Source organism: Mesoplodon mirus, assembly GCF_964341445.2.
Source record: "Mesoplodon mirus genome assembly, chromosome: 6".
Taxonomy (NCBI): domain Eukaryota; kingdom Metazoa; phylum Chordata; class Mammalia; order Artiodactyla; family Ziphiidae; genus Mesoplodon; species Mesoplodon mirus.
In genome coordinates, this window is record NC_138982.1 from 72,282,066 (window position 1) to 72,301,113 (window position 19,048).

The 19,048-nt window shown below is 44.0% G+C and overlaps 2 protein-coding genes across 2 annotated transcripts; both read right to left on the reverse strand.

Moving 5' to 3' along the window:
• Window positions 1-1,900: 1,900 nt before the first annotated feature.
• LOC309806602 (proline-rich protein 23C-like) lies at window positions 1,901-2,683 on the reverse strand (the record flags this gene model as incomplete). Its single annotated transcript, XM_082625488.1, has 1 exon — window positions 1,901-2,683. One exon carries the CDS (start codon window positions 2,681-2,683, stop codon window positions 1,901-1,903), a length of 783 nt encoding a protein of 260 aa, XP_082481614.1.
• A 13,321-nt stretch (window positions 2,684-16,004) lies between these two features.
• Window positions 16,005-16,787, reverse strand: LOC309806582 (proline-rich protein 23C-like; the record flags this gene model as incomplete). The annotated part of the gene is made up of 1 exon (XM_082625467.1): window positions 16,005-16,787. One exon carries the CDS (start codon window positions 16,785-16,787, stop codon window positions 16,005-16,007), a length of 783 nt encoding a protein of 260 aa, XP_082481593.1.
• Between the last annotated feature and the right edge of the window lie 2,261 nt (window positions 16,788-19,048).

Here is a 19,048-nt window from a genome sequence, read left to right on the forward strand (position 1 = left end):
GAAGTTATTTACAAAACAGAAATAGACTCACAGACATAGAAAACAACCTTATGTTTACCAAAGGGGAAAGAGGGTGGGGGAGAGATAAATTAGGAGTTTGGGATTAGCAGATATAAAACTATCATGTATTCAGTGTAAAACAGATAAACAACAAGGTCCTACTGTATAGCACAGGGAACTATATTCAATATCCTGTAATAAACCATAACCATGTAAAAGAATATGGAAAAAATATGTAACTTTGCTGTACACCACAAAGTAACACACCAATGTAAATCAACTATACTTCAATTAAAAAATAAAATAAAATTTAAAAATGTGCTAATGAACAGCTGAGTCAAATATAAAAGGAACAACAACTTGATTGGCAGAGACCTCTTGCCTGCAACAACAATAAAAAATGGCAGAACAATGGAGTAATGTCTTTAAAGTACTTAAATAACACTTTAGAATTAGGAATGAATACATAATAAAAGTTTTCAGATATACAAGACTATGAGAGTGTACTACACAAAACATGTTGAGATTTACAAAACCAAGATAATTTACTACACATAGGGTATAGTGGAAAGAACTATTAAAGTATATTCTTCAGCAAGAAGAAAATTGAGGCTAGACTTTGAGAGTGGAATATAAGAATAAAAAGGTAGAGAGGAAATGGTGAAGCATGTTGGTGAATATAAATAGTATTGATGTTTAAAAAACTGAAACCATCTTGTTTTCAGCTTTACCTGTAGATTTTATTTCTTTTGTAAAAATGTGAAAGAAATATGGTAATTAATTAATGTTTTATTTTTTTTAATTTTTATTTATTTATTTTTGGCTGCGTTGAGTCTTCGTTGCTGCGCACGGGCTTTCTCTAGTTGCGGTGAGCGGGGACTACTCTTCGTTGAGGTGCACGGGCTTCTCACTGCAGTGGCTTCTCTGGTGGCGAAGCATGGGCTGTAGGTGCGTGGGCTTCAGCTGTGGCTCATGGGCTTAGTTGCTCCACGGCATGTGGGATCTTCCCAGACCAGGGCTCGAACCCATGTCCCCTGCATTAGCAGGCAGATTCTTAACCACTGCGCCACCAGGGAGGCCCCTAAATTAATGTTTTAAGAGTTAGAGGTTTGATTTACAAAAGAAAAAACTCGGGGTAGAATTTCGAAGGTATGAATAATGTGGAATAGCAGGAATGCAAACATTTTACATCAGTCTCTGAGTCAAAATAACCAGAGGAAGAGATTTAAAAAGGAAATGCATATCCTAATACATGCTGAAAACATCTGATAAAATCCAGCATTTATTCATAATGAAAAGTGAACTTGACTGGAAGAGAACTTCCTCAGGTTAAGAGGAAGCTATGAACAAACATCATACAATTATGTATAGTAACCATCATACTATTTTGCAACTTTCCAGGAGAGCAGCTCAAAACACCAAGAAAGAGAAAAGCCATGGCTAAAAATCTTCATAAATGCATGGGAAAACATATAACATGAGAAATCCAGTTATTTATTGGTTTGGGGAGAAATAGGGTAGCAATAGGGTATGGTGCTGGAGAGAGAAGAATTTGAGAGAAAATAACCAATGCAAACGAGCGGGAATGGATAGGCCTGAGAATGATGTTGTAAAGAAGTCCAGACGTCTGAACACACATTGTCCGGTATCCCTGGGCGGATTTTCCATTTCAAAGATGAGGTCTAGAGTCTGCTTTCTTTTCCTGACATCTTCTCCTGCTACTATAGCCAGTCTGGAGGGAAAAAGGAGTTGTTGGCCCACGAGATGCTTAATTTCCAGGTTGTAGGACATTCAGTGTAAAAGACGCCGGGAAATCCATTGGGCCTCCTGGATGGTAGCCAGAATGTGTGTGTGTGTGTGTGTGTGTGTGTGTGTGTGTGTGTGTACCCCGGGGTGCAGTTCATTCCGGGAACAGACATCTCTGGGCCTCGCGCTTAGGACGGTAAGGGCGTTGGGGGCGCTCGTGAGGACCCGGACTCGGAGAGGGAGGTAGAGGTTGGAGTGGTGAGTCGAGGGAGAGCTCCCAAAGGTGCAAGTGCAGGTTGTCGTCGTGGTGAGGAGAGCGTTTCTCCGGACTAGGATTGGGTGCCCGAGGACGGGGCTCTGGGACAAAGCCCTGCGCGCTGGGTCCCGACACCCTTGCGGTGGGGCTGCGGAGCTCAGCGACGGAGCCGGCTTCAGCCTCCATCCCAGGCGGCAGGAGCTCGGCGTCTGCTTCCTCCTGGTTGGCCTCTTCTTGGCGGGCGATCTCTGGGACAGCTGCGCAGAAGAATCCCGGCTCCCGGGCCATGTACTCCCCTGGAGCGCTCAGGAAAGCGGCCCGTTGCAGGCCCTGTCCCCACGGGCCTTCCACGCCCCAGCCCAGGAGGGCCTCGGGGACCAGCATGAGCATGTGATCTCCGAGAGACATTTGCAGCACGGACGTGGGCTTGGGCGCCAGCAGCACGTCGACGCCATCTAGGGGCAGGTGCAGGGCACAGCCGGCGGGCAGGACCACTACGGAAGTGAGCGCGTCCGCGGCCGGAGGTCCCGTCAGGTTGTCCAGGCTGGGCGCCGCCTCGGACTCGGACTCGGGGTCCTCGGGCTCCTCCGTTCGGCGGCGCTTGGCGGGGCCGGGTCCTTCGGTCTGCGGTCCCCCCCAGTCCGCAGGGTAGGCACTGGGCCTGCGGGGCCGTTTGCCCATGACCTCGACCGACGGACGGCGCCCCCGGGGCCTGGCAGAGGGCGAGGAGGCGCTCGATCCTGCACGCTGTGACGGGTTTCGACGACGGCTGAGGCAAGCCGGGGCGGGGCGGCGCGATGCGGCGACGGCAGGACGGCGCGATACGGGACGAGTCCTCGGAGCTCCGGGGCCGCCTCCTGCAGTTGGTCCTGCAGTTCAGGTTTCTAGGGGAACGGCGTCTGGCGCGGGGCTGGGCCTGGCGCCTTCGAATCTTCAGCTCGTCACGCCGATTCGTCTACGCAACAGACAGCGAAAGATGTTGCCCGTGAAGCCAGTGGAATCCTAGTCGCAAAATGTCACGCGAAGCCCCGCCCCCTCCAAGGCTCCGCCCCGTAGACCTCGCGGTATCTGTGCTGCCCAATAGCCGGGGCTGTGGTTGGTAGAAAGCTACTGTTAAAGTCCTCCGGGGGCCAGAATACTCGTGTACTTCATTCTTAGAGAAAAAAAGATACCCCGAAAATGGAACTTTAACTATTAGTCACCTTTAAGGTTAATATTTTCCTTTGATTTCAGGCATTCTAGAGAAAAAAACCACTCAAATAGACCACCCCCCTGGCAACATAAAACGGACCTATCTAAACGTTCCATGAAATTCCTTTAATGCTTGTGCTTTCATTTCAGGAGTAAATGGAAAATACTCATATATGTTTAGGTAAAGCTCTGTCTTAATAGTCAAATATTTGTGGCAGTTCCTTCCTGAAGATAAAAGCTGTTATCAAATTAAAACAATCTTAGTATAATTAACTTGTTTTATTCAGTATTTATTATATGCCAACCATTCTACTGAGGTTTAAAAAATGATCTTCATTTATTAAATTAAATTAAATTAATTAATTAATTAATTAATTTGGCGGTACGCGGGCCTCTCACTGTTGTGGCCTCTCCCGTTGCGGAGCACAGGCTCCAGACGCGCTGGCTCAGCGGCCAAGGCTCACGGGCCCAGCCCCTCCGCGGCATGCGGGATCTTCCCGGACCGGGACACGAACCCGTGTCCCCTGCGTCGGCAGGCGGACCCTCAACCACTGTGCCACCTGGGAAGCCCTGATCTTTGTTTTGAAAAAATTTTTTATTTTTATGTACTTTTGGCTGCGTTGGGTCTTTGTTGCTGCGTGAGGGCTTTCTCTAGTTGCAGCGAGCGGGGGCTAGTCTTCGCTGCGGTGCACAGGCTTCTCGTTGCGGTGGCTTCTGTTTGTTGCGGAGCACGGGCTCTAGGCACACGGGCTTCTGTAGTTGTGGGACGCAGGCTCAGTAGTCGTGGCTCTTGGGCTCTAGAGTGCAGGCTCAGTAGTTGCGGCACATGGGCTTATTTGCTCCACGGCATGTGGGATCTTCCCGGACCAGGGCTCGAACCCGGCATGCGGATTCTTAACTACTGCGCCGCCAGGACCCTGGTGGCGCAGTAGTTAAGGTATGTACTAAAAGCTGTACACATTTAATGTAAACAACTTGAGTTTGTAGATAAGAATACACTCGTGAAACTATCACCACAATCAAAACCGTAAAAGTTATCTATGACCTGCAAAAGTGTCTTCCTGCCCTCTCTGAAAAAAAAAATGACCTTTTTTACTTTTCACAACACCTGAAGCTCAGAGTGGTCAAGTGAGGTTTCAAAACTTAAATATGTACCACGTTTGTGTTAGATATAGGCATCCAATGCAGACTTCTCTGGTTTTAAATCATGAACTCTTAACTCATACATTTATTGCATACACCTAAGAGTGAATTACTATAATTGGTCCTGTGTGTGTCTTTTCAAGTTAATAGGTAGGGACTTCCCTGGTGACGCAGTGGTTAAGAATCTGCCTGCCAATGCAGGGGACATGGGTTTGATCCCTGATCTGGGAAGACCCCACATGCTGCAGAGCAGCAAAACCCGTGCGCCACAACTGCTGAAGCCCTTGTGCCTAGAGCCTGTGCTCTGCAACAAGAGAAGCCACTGCAATGAGAAGCCCGCGCACTGCAACCAAGAGTAGCCCCTGCTGGCCTCAACTAGAGAAAAGCCAGCATGCAGCACCGAAGACCAGACACAGCCAAAAATAAATAAATAGATAAATAAATAAACAAAGAAATAAATAAATTTTAAAATTATAAAAAAAAGATTCAAAAAATGTTAATAGGTAACGCCTTCCTCTTTTTTTTCCCCAAAATATTTTTCACAGTTTAAACTCCTGTGAGCGGAGTATGTTTCCATTTCATTACATCCTTGTAAACATTTCTTATTGATAGACTCTTAACTGTTTTCCAACCTGGTGTAGTAAAATGCTATATCATTGTGTTTTCATTTTGCATTTCTGATTGCCAGTCAAGGTGGATCATTTTTTTCACATGCTTATTAGCCAATATTATATTTAATTCTTTGAAATATTCCCATCTTCTTGTTTTTTTTTTACTTAAAAAATTAGGTTTCAACTTTTCCTCCAACTTTTTGCAGTGCTGGTTCGTTCTTCAAAGACCAACTCTGAGGGCACTTTCTTGAAAAGGGCATTTCTGACCATTTTGTTTGGAATGGTTTCTTCACTTACTCTCTATCTCATCCCTCTCTCTATGGCCTTCATAGTATTACCACATTCTGTAAATAAACAAAATATTGTTTAAAGACATTGGGGTTCAGTCATACTACTACCAGTCACTTATCAAATGTATGTGTAGCAAATGTCTCTATCACAGTCTTTGAAGACTTTCGCCCTTGATTCACTGTAATTCTCACTCATTGCACGTCTGCTGTAGTTTGTGGTGAGTTTAATATTGTCATGGATCCCTCCTCCCCCCACATCTTGGCTTCTCAGTTCTCTTCCTCTTCAGTAATTTTGTCCTCCCTCCTACCTCATTGACTCATACTCTTTTACCTTGTCATTATGAAACTTATATGGTAGTCATCAGTTACATCCATTAGACTATAACTTAATTAGTAAATAGTAAACTGTAAACTGCCTTCGCTGGTCAAGCTCACTTTAACTGTTTTTACAAAAACTTGCATATCCCCCAAGCATGATGTAGCCTAAAGAGTAAGCTACAAGGCCTCTTCACGACCCCTATGGATAAGTACCTCTGATGTAAGAGTCTTAAGATGTTTGCCCGAGTTGTTTTTTTGGAACTTGGAGTCAGTTGTCCAGTTTGAACTTCAGCTGGTTAAGACTGGTTGGGACAACCGCCTCTCCCCTCGGGCATGCGAGAGTGTCTGATCGGTGGCCATTTGATGTCAGAGGGCCAAAACCTCCACCCTAAGAATATGCCAATGTCGCCGTTTTCTGAACATGCATCCTCTGAAGAAGCACGTAGCTTAGTTGCACCTGCCGAGAATAACGATACATCTTTTTTTTAAAATGTATTTATTTATTTAATTTATTTATTTTTGGCTGCGTTGGGTCTTCGTTGCTGCGTGCGGGCTTTCTCTGTTTGCAGTGAGCGGGGGCTTCTCTTCGTTGCAGTGTGCAGGCCTCTCATTGTGGTGGCTTCTCTTGTTGTGGAACACGGACACTAGGAGTGTGGGCTTCAGCAGTTGTGGCACACGGGCTCAGTAGTTGTGGCACGCAGGCTCTAGAGTGCAGGCTCAGTACTTGTGGCTCTAGGGCTTAGTTGCTCCGAGGCATGTGAGATCCTCCCAGACCAGGGCTCGAACCCATGTCCCCTGCATTGGTAGGCGGATTCTTTTTTTTTTTTTTTTGGTAGGCGGATTCTTAACCACTGTGCCACCAGGGAAGTCCCGACCCGATTTTTTCTCCTTTCCACTCACCTTTCCCCACACTCCCTGCACCTCAGGCCACCCTAATTCTTTATCCAGTAAATATCCCTAGCCCCTGGCCTTTGGGGAGATGGATTTGAGATTTGTTCTCCTTTCTCCTTGCTTGACTGCCTTGGGAATAAACCCTTTCTCTGCTGCAAACCTCTCTATCTCAGAGTTGGGCTTTCTGTGTGTGAGGCAAATGAACGTGGCTCAGTAACAATTACTCCAAATTGTGACCCCCTCTGTAATCACAATTTAAAAGATTTATTCTCAGAGTAGTGGCTACCTCCTAACTTTCTAGCTTAGCCCTTTACATATCCAAACTCCATCAATGCTTATGCCCTTCTGGAAAAATTCATCTTTTCAGTGAAACTTAAACTATCAGTTCTTCACTTCCCTCCATAACTGGAACTTAAATTCCACGAAGAGTCATTTTAATCATTGCTATATGTATATCTTTTTTAAAAATTATTTTTTATTGAGGTAACATTTGTTTATAACATTATATAAGTTTCATATGGACAACATTATATTTCTACTTCTGTACACACTACAGCATGCTCACCAACAAAGATTTAGTTTGTATAGTCACCACAGAGTTGATCCTCTTTATCCATTTCACCCTTTCCCCTCTGGTAGCCACTACTCTGTTCTCTGTATCTACATGTTTGTTTTTGTTTGGTGTGGTTTGTTCATTTACTTTGTGTGTTTTTTTTAATTCCATATCTATGTGAAATCATATGGTATTTGGCTTTCTCTAGCTGACTTCTTTCACTTAGCATAATACTCTCAGTGTCCATCCATGCTGTGGCAAATGGCCAGGTTTTATTTTTTTCCTATGGCTGTGTCTATATTGTATATATTGTGTTTCACCTCTTCTTTATTCATTTATTGGTTGATGGGCACTGCGGTTGTTGCTATACCTTGACTATTGTAAATAATGCTGCAATGAACATGGGGGTGCATAAGTGTTTTCAAGTTAGTGTTTTCATATACTTTGGATAAATACTCAGAAGTGGGATAGCTGGATCATATGGTAGTTCTATTCCTGCATTTCTAAGGAATCTTCATACCGTTCTCCATAGTGGCTGTGCCAGTTTACATTCCCACCGACACCGCAGGAGGGCTCACTTTTCTCCACGTACTCGCCAACACTTTTAATTTCTTGCCTTTTGATAAAAGCCATTCTAACAGGTATGAAGTGATATGTCATTGTCGGGTTTTTTTTTTTAGTTTTTTAAAAATTGAGGTATAATGGAGTTACAGTGTTACGTTTCAGGTGTACAAGATAATGATGAACAATTCCTAAAGATTATACTCCATTTATAGTTATTATAAAATATTGGCTATGGACCCTTGCCTGGCGGTCCAGTGGTTAAGACTCCATGCTTCCACTGCAGGGGCCCCGGGTTCAGTCCCTGTTCAGGGAACTAAGATCCCCGTGTGCTGCGGGGTACAGCCAAAAAATAAATATTGGCTGTATTCCCTGTGTTGTACAATATATCCTTGTAGCTTAATTACTTTAAACATAGTAGTTTATACCTCTTCATCTCTTACCCCATCTTGCCTCTCCCCACCTGTAACCACGAGTTTCTTCTCTATATCTGTGAATCTGTTTCTTTTTCGTTATATTCACTAGTTTGTTTTATTTTCTGGATTCCATGTTTAAGTGATAACATAACAGTATTTGTCTTTCTCTGTCTGACTTATTTCACTATGCATAATACCCTACAAGTCTATCCATGTTGTTGTAAATGACAAAATTTCACTCTTTTTTTATGGCTGAGTATATACATACACACAGACACACACATGCATATATGTATCACATCACATCTTCTTTAGCTGTCCATCTGTTGATGGACACTTAGGTTGTTTCCATATTTTGGCTGTCATAAATAATGCTGCCACGAACATTCAGCTGCATGTATCTTTTCAAAGTAGTGTTTTTGTTTTCTTTGGATGTATACCCAGGAGTGGAATTGCTGTATCCTATGGTAATTCTATTTAGTTTTTTGAGGAACCTCCACACTGTTTTCCACAGTGGCTGCACCAATTCACATTCCCACCAACAGTGTACGGGGGTCCCCTTTATTTCACAACCTAGCCAACATTTGTTATTTGTGGTCGTTTTGATGTTAGGTGTTCTTACAGGTGTGAGGTGGTATCTCATGGTGGTTTGATTTGTAATTCTCTGACGGTTAGTGATGTTGAGCATCTTTTCATGTGCCTGTTGCCCGACTGTTATGTCTTCTTTGGAAAAATGTCTGTTCACCTCTTCTGCCCATTTTTGTTAATTGATTTTTATTGGAGTGTAGTTGATTTACAATGTTGTGTTAGTTTCAGGTGTACAGCAAAGTGAATCAGTTATACATATATCCACTGTTTTTTAGATTCTGTTCCCATATACGTTATTACAGAGTATTGAGGAGAGTTGTATAAACTTTTTTTTTTTACATCTTTATTGGAGTATAATCGCTTTACCATGGTGTGTTAGTTTCTGCATTATAACACAGTGAATCAGTTATACATATACATATGTTCCCATATCTCTTCCCTCTTGCGTCTCCCTCCCTCCCACCCTCCCTATCCCACCCTTCTAGGTGGTCACAAAGCACTGAGCTGATCTCCCTGTGCCATGCGGCTGCTTCCCAGTAGCTATCTGTTTTACATTTGGTAGTGTATATATGTCCATGCCTCTCTCTCGCTTTGTCAGAGCTTACCCTTGCCCCTCCCCATATCCTCAAGTTCGTTCTCTAGTAGGTCTGTGTCTTTATTCCTGTCTTACCCCTAGGTTCTTCATGACATTTTTTCCCTTAAATTCCATATCTATGTGTTAGCATACGGTATTTGTCTTTCTCTTTCTGACTGACTTCACTCTGTATGACAGACTCTAGGTCCATCCACCTCATTACACATAGCTCAATTTCGTTTCTTTTTATGGCTGAGTAATATTCCATTGTATATCTGTGCCACATCTTCTTTATCCATTCATCCAATGATGGACACTTAGGTTGTTTCCAGCTCCGGGCTACTGTGAATAGAGCTGCAATGAACATTTTGGTACATGACTCTTTTTGAATTATGGTTTTCTCAGGGTATATGCCCAGTAGTGGGATTGCTGGGTCACATGGTAGTTCTATTTGTAGTTTTTTAAGGAACCTCCATACTGTTCCCCATAGTGGCTGTACCAATTCACATTCCCACCAGCAGTGCAAGAGTGTTCTCTTTTCTCCACACCCTCTCCAGCATTTATTGTTTCTAGACTTTTAGATGATGGCCATTCTGACTGGTGTGAGATGATATCTCATTGTAGTTTTGACTTGCATTTCTCTAATGGTTAATGATGTTGAGCATTCTTTCATGTGTTTGTTGGGAGTCTGTATATCTTCTTTGGAGAAATGTCTATTTAGGTCTTCTGCCCATTTTTGGATTGGGTTGTTTGTTTGTTTGCTACTGAGCTGCATGAGCTGCTTATAAATTTTGGAGATTAATCCTTTGTCAGTTGCTTCATTTGGAAATATTTTGTCCCATTCCGAGGGTTGTCTTTGGTCTTGCTTATGGTTTCCTTTGCTGTGCAAAAGCTTTGAAGTTTCATTAGGTCCCATTTGTTTATCTTTGTTTTTTATTTCCATTTCTCTAGGAGATGGGTCCAAAAGGATCTTGTTGTGATTTATGTCATAGAGTGTTCTGCCTATGTTTTCCTCTAAGAGTTTGATAGTTTCTGGCGTTACATTTAGGTCTTTAATCCATTTTGAGCTTATTTTTGTGTATGGTGTTCGGGAGTGATCTAATCTCATACTTTTACATGTACCTGTCCAGTTTTCCCAGCACCACTTATTGAAGAGGCTGTCCTTTCTCCACTGTACATTCCTGCCTCCTTTATCAAAGATAAGGTGACCATATGTGCGTGGGTTTATCTCTGGGCTTTCTATCCTGTTCCTTCTGCCCGTTTTTCAATCAGGTGGTTTGCTTTTTCCTATTGAGTTGTATGAGCTGTTTATATATTTTGGATATTAACCTCTTATTGGTCATGTCATTCCCAAATATTTCCCCCCATTCAGTAGGTTGTCTTTTCATTTTGTTGATGGTTTCCTTTGCTGTGTGAAAACCTTTAGGTTTAATTAGGTCCCATTTGTTTATTTTGGCTTTTGTTTCCTTTGCCTTAGGAGACAGATTTAAAAAGTCTACAGTAAAGATAGAAAATCAAACATGTACAAAGCTAGTAGGAAGGTTAAAAGCCAAAAGTAGTAATATCATCTGTATCTACAGTAAGCAGTTTGGGGATACACAAAATACTTAGATGTAAAATTTGATGTCAAAAACAAAAATCAGGGGCTTCCCTGGTGGCGCAGTGGTTGAGAGTCCGCCTGCCGATGCAGGGGACACGGGTTCGTGCCCCGGTCCCGGAGGATCCCACATGCCGCGGAGCGGCTGGGCCCGCGAGCCATGGCCGCGGAGCCTCTGTGTCCGGGGCCTGTGCTCCGCAACGGGAGAGGCCACGGCAGTGAGAGTTCCGCGTACAGCAAAAAAAAAAAAAAAAAAAAAAAAAAAACAGTAATCACAAGGGGAGGAGAGTACAATTGTAGGGTTGTTAAATGCATTTGAGATTTGAGATCAGCAACTTAAAACAATCACATATAACAAGATATCACTGTATATAAACTTCATGATAGACACAAACAGAAAAATCTATAATAGATGCACACAGAAAAAAGAGGCAAGGATTTGAACATGACATTAAAGATAGTCATCAAATCACAAGACAAAAGAATGAAAGAAGAAGAAAGGAGGAAAAAAGCACTACAAAACAATGTCAAAACAATTAATAAAATGGCAATAAGACCATACACATCAATAATTATTCAAAGTAAATGGACTAAATGCTCCAATCAAAAGACATAGGGCGATAGATAAATGAGGACCTACTGTATGGCACAGGGAACTCTATTCAATATTTTGTATATAATAACTTATAATGGAAAAGAATCTGAAAAAGAATATATACATATATAGATCGCTTTGCTGTACACCTGAAACTAATACAACATTGTAAATCAACTATACTTCAATAAAAAGTTGTTTGTTTTGAAAAAAAAAAGAGTGGCCGTATGGATACAAAAACAAGACCCATATATGTGCTGCCTACAAGAGACTCACTTCGGATCTAAAGACACACATAGACTGAAAGTGAGGGGATGGAAAAAGATACTCCATGCAAATGGAAATAAAAAGAAAGCTGGGGAGCAATACTTACATGAGACATAGACTTTAAGAGAAATAGACTTTTGTGGTTTGGATTTGCATTTCTCTAATAATTTGTGACGTTGAACATCTTTTCATGTGTCTATTGGCCATCTATGTCTTCTTTGGAAAGTGTCCTATACCCATTTGGGGGTTGTTTTATTTTTGTTGTTGTTGTTGTGAGTTCTTTCTATATTTTGGATGTTCACCCCTGACTGGATATATGATTTGCAAGTATCTTCTTCCATTAGGTAGGTTCCCTGTTCATTTTGTTGCTGGTTTCCTTTACTGTGCAGAAACTTCTTAGTTTGATGTAATCCTATTTGTTTACTTTTGCTTGTGTTTCCCTTGCCTGAGGAGACAAATAAGTGGAAAAGTGTTCTGTGCTCATGGATTGGAAGAAATAACATCGTTCAAATGTCTCTATTACCTAAAGCAATCTTCAGATTCAATGCAATCTCTATCAAAGTCCCAAGGATATTTTTCACAAAAATAGAATAAAAAAGTCTTAGATTTACATGAAACCATAAGAGACCCTGAACAGCCAAAGCAATCCTGATAAAAAGAACAGAGTTGGAGGTATCACACTCTCTGATTTAAAACTATATTATAAAGCTACAATAATCAAAACAGCATTATATTTGCAGAAAAGCAGATACATAGGTCAATGGAACATAACTGAGAACCTGGGAGTAAACCCATACATATATGGATAATGAATTCATGGCAAGGAAGCAAAGAGCGTACAATGGAAAAGGACAGTCTCTTCAATAAATGGTGACGGGGGAACTTCCCTGGTGGTGCAGTGGTTAAAACTCCGTCTGCCAATGCAGGGGGACACGGGTTCGATTCCTGGTCTGGCAAGATCCCACACGCCACGGAGCAACTAAGCCCGTGCGCCACAACTACTGAGCCTGTGCCCTAGAGCCCGCGAGCCACAACTACTGAGCCCCTGTGCCACAACTACCAAAGCCCGTGTGCCTAGAGCCTGTGCTCCGCAACAAGAGAAGCCACTGCAATGAGAAGCCCATGCACTGCAACGAAGACCCAACGCAGCCAAAAATAAATAAATAAATAAATTTAGATTAGAAAATGGTGTTGGGAAAACTGGACAGCCACATGCTAAGAAAAAAAAAAAGAAACTAGACCACTATCTCACACCACACACAAAAGTCATCTCAATGCATTAAAGACTTTAGTGTAGGGCTTCCCTGGTGGCGCAGTGGTTGAGAGTCCGCCTGCCGATGCAGGGGACACGGGTTCGTGCCCCGGTCCGGGAAGATCCCACATGCCACGGAGCGGCTGGGCCCGTGAGCCATGGCTGCTGAGCCTGTGCATCCGGAGCCTGTGCTCCGCAACGGGAGAGGCCACAACAGTGAGAGGCCCGCATACCGCAAAAAAAAAAAAAAGAAATGGGCAGAAGACCTAAATAGACCTTTCTCCAAAGAAGACATACGGAAGGCCAAAAAGCACATGAAAATATGCTCAACATCACTAATTACTAGACAAATGCAAATCAAAACTACCATGAGGTATCACGTCACACTGGTCAGCATGAGCATCATTAAAAAGTCCACATATAATAAGTGCTGGAGAGGGTGTGGAGAAAAGGGAACTCTCCTACAGTGTTGAAGGGAATGTAAATTGGTGCAGCCATTATGGAGAACAGTATGTAGATTCCTTAAGAAACTACAAAGAGTTGCTATATGGTCCAGCAGTCCCACTCCTGGGCAAATATCCCGAGAAAACTCTAATTTGAAAAGATACATGCACCCCAATGTTCATAGTAGCACTATTTAAAATAGCCAACTGGCGACTTCCTTGGTCGCGCAGTGGTTAAGAATCTGCCTGCCAGTGCAGGGGACACAGGTTTGAGCCCTGGGATGGGAAGACCCCACATGCCACCAAGCAACTAAGCCCGTCTGCCACAACTACTGAAGCCCGCTAGCCTAGAGCCCACGAGCCACAGCTACTGAGCCCACATGCCACAATTACTGAGGCCCGCGTGCCTAGAGCCCGTGCTCTGCAACAAGGGAAGCCACCGTAATGAGAAGCCTGCGCACTGCAACGAAGAGTAGCCCCCGCTCGCTGCAACTACAGAAAGCCCACGTGCAGCAACAAAACCCAACACAGCCAAAAATTCAATAAATAAATAAATAAATGAATGAAAAAAAACCCCAAGACATGGAAGCAACCTAAATGTCTATCTACAGATGAATGGATAAAAAGATGTGGCATACCTATACAATGGAATACTACTCAGCCATAAATGAGAATGAGATGATGCCATTTGTAGCAACATGGATGGACCTAGAGATTATCATACTAAGTGAAGTAAGTCAAAGAAAGATAAATATCATATGATATCACTTATATGTGGAATCTAAAATATGACACAAATGAAGTTATTTACAAAACAGAAATAGACTCACAGACATAGAAAACAACCTTATGTTTACCAAAGGGGAAAGAGGGTGGGGGAGAGATAAATTAGGAGTTTGGGATTAGCAGATATAAAACTATCATGTATTCAGTGTAAAACAGATAAACAACAAGGTCCTACTGTATAGCACAGGGAACTATATTCAATATCCTGTAATAAACCATAACCATGTAAAAGAATATGGAAAAAATATATAACTTTGCTGTACACCAGAAAGTAACACACCAATGTAAATCAACTATACTTCAATTAAAAAATAAAATAAAATTTAAAAATGTGCTAATGAACAGCTGAGTCAAATATAAAAGGAACAACAACTTGATTGGCAGAGACCTCTTGCCTGCAACAACAATAAAAAATGGCAGAACAATGGAGTAATGTCTTTAAAGTACTTAAATAACACTTTAGAATTAGGAATGAATACATAATAAAAGTTTTCAGATATACAAGACTATGAGAGTGTACTACACAAAACATGTTGAGATTTACAAAACCAAGATAATTTACTACACATAGGGTATAGTGGAAAGAACTATTAAAGTATATTCTTCAGCAAGAAGAAAATTGAGGCTAGACTTTGAGAGTGGAATATAGGAATAAAAAGGTAGAGAGGAAATGGTGAAGCATGTTGGTGAATATAAATAGTATTGATGTTTAAAAAAACTGAAACCATCTTGTTTTCAGCTTTACCTGTAGATTTTATTTCTTTTGTAAAAATGTGAAAGAAATATGGTAATTAATTAATGTTTTATTTTTTAAATTTTTTATTTATTTATTTTTGGCTGCGTTGAGTCTTCGTTGCTGCGCACGGGCTTTCTCTAGTTGCGGTGAGCGGGGGCTACTCTTCGTTGAGGTGCACGGGCTTCTCACTGCAGTGGCTTCTCTGGTGGCGAAGCATGGGCTGTAGGTGCGTGGGCTTCAGCTGTGGCTCATGGGCTTAGTTGCTCCACGGCATGTGGGATCTTCCCAGACCAGGGCTCGAACCCATGTCCCCTGCATTAGCAGGCAGATTCTTAACCACTGCACCACCAGGGAGGCCCCTAAATTAATGTTTTAAGAGTTAGAGGTTTGATTTACAAAAGAAAAAACTCGGGGTAGAATGTCAAAGGTATGAATAATGTGGAATAGCAGGAATGCAAACATTTTACATCAGTCTCTGAGTCAAAATAACCGGAGGAAGAGATTTAAAAAGGAAATGCATATCCTAATACATGCTGAAAACATCTGATAAAATCCAGCATTTATTCATAATGAAAAGTGAACTTGACTGGAAGAGAACTTCCTCAGGTTAAGAGGAAGCTATGAACAAACATCATACAATTATGTATAGTAACCATCATACTATTTTGCAACTTTCCAGGAGAGCAGCTCAAAACACCAAGAAAGAGAAAAGCCATGGCTAAAAATCTTCATAAATGCATGGGAAAACATATAACATGAGAAATCCAGTTATTTATTGGTTTGGGGAGAAATAGGGTAGCAATAGGGTATGGTGCTGGAGAGAGAAGAATTTGAGAGAAAATAACCAATGCAAACGAGCGGGAATGGATAGGCCTGAGAATGATGTTGTAAAGAAGTCCAGACGTCTGAACACACATTGTCCGGTATCCCTGGGCGGATTTTCCATTTCAAAGATGAGGTCTAGAGTCTGCTTTCTTTTCCTGACATCTTCTCCTGCTACTATAGCCAGTCTGGAGGGAAAAAGGAGTTGTTGGCCCACGAGATGCTTAATTTCCAGGTTGTAGGACATTCAGTGTAAAAGACGCCGGGAAATCCATTGGGCCTCCTGGATGGTAGCCAGAATTTGTGTGTGTGTGTGTGTGTGTGTGTGTGTGTGTGTGTGTGTGTGTGTGTGTACCCCGGGGTGCAGTTCATTCCGGGAACAGACATCTCTGGGCCTCGCGCTTAGGACGGTAAGGGCGTTGGGGGCGCTCGTGAGGACCCGGACTCGGAGAGGGAGGTAGAGGTTGGAGTGGTGAGTCGAGGGAGAGCTCCCGAAGGTGCAAGTGCAGGTTGTCGTCGTGGTGAGGAGAGCGTTTCTCTGGAGTAGGATTGGGCGCCCGAGGACGGGGCTCTGGGACAAAGCCCTGCGCGCTGGGTCCCGACACCCTTGCGGTGGGGCTGCGGAGCTCAGCGACGGAGCCGGCTTCAGCCTCCATCCCAGGCGGCAGGAGCTCGGCGTCTGCTTCCTCCTGGTTGGCCTCTTCTTGGCGGGCGATCTCTGGGACAGCTGCGCAGAAGAATCCCGGCTCCCGGGCCATGTACTCCCCTGGAGCGCTCAGGAAAGCGGCCCGTTGCAGGCCCTGTCCCCACGGGCCTTCCACGCCCCAGCCCAGGAGGGCCTCGGGGACCAGCATGAGCATGTGATCTCCGAGAGACACTTGCAGCACGGACGTGGGCTTGGGCGCCAGCAGCACGTCGACGCCATCTAGGGGCAGGTGCAGGGCACAGCCGGCGGGCAGGACCACTACGGAAGTGAGCGCGTCCGCGGCCGGAGGTCCCGTCAGGTTGTCCAGGCTGGGCGCCGCCTCGGACTCGGACTCGGGGTCCTCGGGCTCCTCCGTTCGGCGGCGCTTGGCGGGGCCGGGTCCTTCGGTCTGCGGTCCCCACCAGTCCGCAGGGTAGGCACTGGGCCTGCGGGGCCGTTTGCCCATGACCTCGACCGACGGACGGCGCCCCCGGGGCCTGGCAGAGGGCGAGGAGGCGCTCGATCCTGCACGCTGTGACGGGTTTCGACGACGGCTGAGGCAAGCCGGGGCGGGGCGGCGCGATGCGGCGACGGCAGGACGGCGCGATACGGGACGAGTCCTCGGAGCTCCGGGGCCGCCTCCTGCAGTTGGTCCTGCAGTTCAGGTTTCTAGGGGAACGGCGTGTGGCGCGGGGCTGGGCCTGGCGCCTTCGAATCTTCAGCTCGTCACGCCGATTCGTCTACGCAACAGACAGCGAAAGATGTTGCCCGTGAAGCCAGTGGAATCCTAGTCGCAAAATGTCACGCGAAGCCCCGCCCCCTCCAAGGCTCCGCCCCGTAGACCTCGCGGTATCTGTGCTGTCCAATAGCCGGGGCTGTGGTTGGTAGAAAGCTACTGTTAAAGTCCTCCGGGGGCCAGAATACTCGTGTACTTCATTTTTAGAGAAAAAAAGATACCCCGAAAATGGAACTTTAACTATTAGTCACCTTTAAGGTTAATATTTTCCTTTGATTTCAGGCATTCTAGAGAAAAAAACCACTCAAATAGACCACCCCCCTGGCAACATAAAACGGACCTATCTAAACGTTCCATGAAATTCCTTTAATGCTTGTGCTTTCATTTCAGGAGTAAATGGAAAATACTCATATATGTTTAGGTAAAGCTCTGTCTTAATAGTCAAATATTTGTGGCAGTTCCTTCCTGAAGATAAAAGCTGTTATCAAATTAAAACAATCTTAGTATAATTAACTTGTTTTATTCAGTATTTATTATATGCCAACCATTCTACTGAGGTTTAAAAAATGATCTTCATTTATTAAATTAAATTTAATTAATTAATTAATTTATTTATTTGGCGGTACGTGGGCCTCTCACTGTTGTGGCCTCTCCCGTTGCGGAGCACAGGCTCCAGACGCGCTGGCTCAGCGGCCATGGCTCACGGGCCCAGCCCCTCCGCGGCATGCGGGATCTTCCCGGACCGGGACACGAACCCGTGTCCCCTGCGTCGGCAGGCGGACCCTCAACCACTGTGCCACCTGGGAAGCCCTGATCTTTGTTTTGAAAAAATTTTTTATTTTTATGTACTTTTGGCTGCGTTGGGTCTTTGTTGCTGCGTGCGGGCTTTCTCTAGTTGCAGCGAGCGGGGGCTAGTCTTCGCTGCGGTGCACAGGCTTCTCGTTGCGGTGGCTTCTGTTTGTTGCGGAGCATGGGCTCTAGACACACGGGCTTCTGTAGTTGTGGGACGCAGGCTCAGTAGTCGTGGCTCTTGGGCTCTAGAGTGCAGGCTCAGTAGTTGCGGCACATGGGCTTATTTGCTCCACGGCATGTGGGATCTTCCCGGACCAGGGCTCGAACCCGGCATGCGGATTCTTAACTACTGCGCCGCCAGGACCCTGGTGGCGCAGTAGTTAAGGTATGTACTAAAAGCTGTACACATTTAATGTAAACAACTTGAGTTTGTAGATAAGAATACACTCGTGAAACTATCACCACAATCAAAACCGTAAAAGTTATCTATGACCTGCAAAAGTGTCTTCCTGCCCTCTCTGAAAAAAAAATGACCTTTTTTACTTTTCACAACACCTGAAGCTCAGAGTGGTCAAGTGAGGTTTCAAAACTTAAATATGTACCACGTTTGTGTTAGATATAGGCATCCAATGCAGACTTCTCTGGTTTTAAATCATGAACTCTTAACTCATACATTTATTGCATACACCTAAGAGTGAATTACTATAATTGGTCCTGTGTGTGTCTTTTCAAGTTAATAGGTAGGGACTTCCCTGGTGACGCAGTGGTTAAGAATCTGCCTGCCAATGCAGGGGACATGGGTTTGATCCCTGATCTGGGAAGACCCCACATGCTGCAGAGCAGCAAAACCCGTGTGCCACAATGGCTGAAGCCCTTGTGCCTAGAGCCTGTGCTCTGCAACAAGAGAAGCCACTGCAATGAGAAGCCCGCGCACTGCAACCAAGAGTAGCCCCTGCTGGCCTCAACTAGAGAAAAGCCAGCATGCAGCACCGAAGACCAGACACAGCCAAAAATAAATAAATAGATAAATAAATAAACAAAGAAATAAATAAATTTTAAAATTATAAAAAAAAGATTCAAAAAATGTTAATAGGTAACGCCTTCCTCTTTTTTTTCCCCAAAATATTTTTCACAGTTTAAACTCCTGTGAGCGGAGTATGTTTCCATTTCATTACATCCTTGTAAACATTTCTTATTGA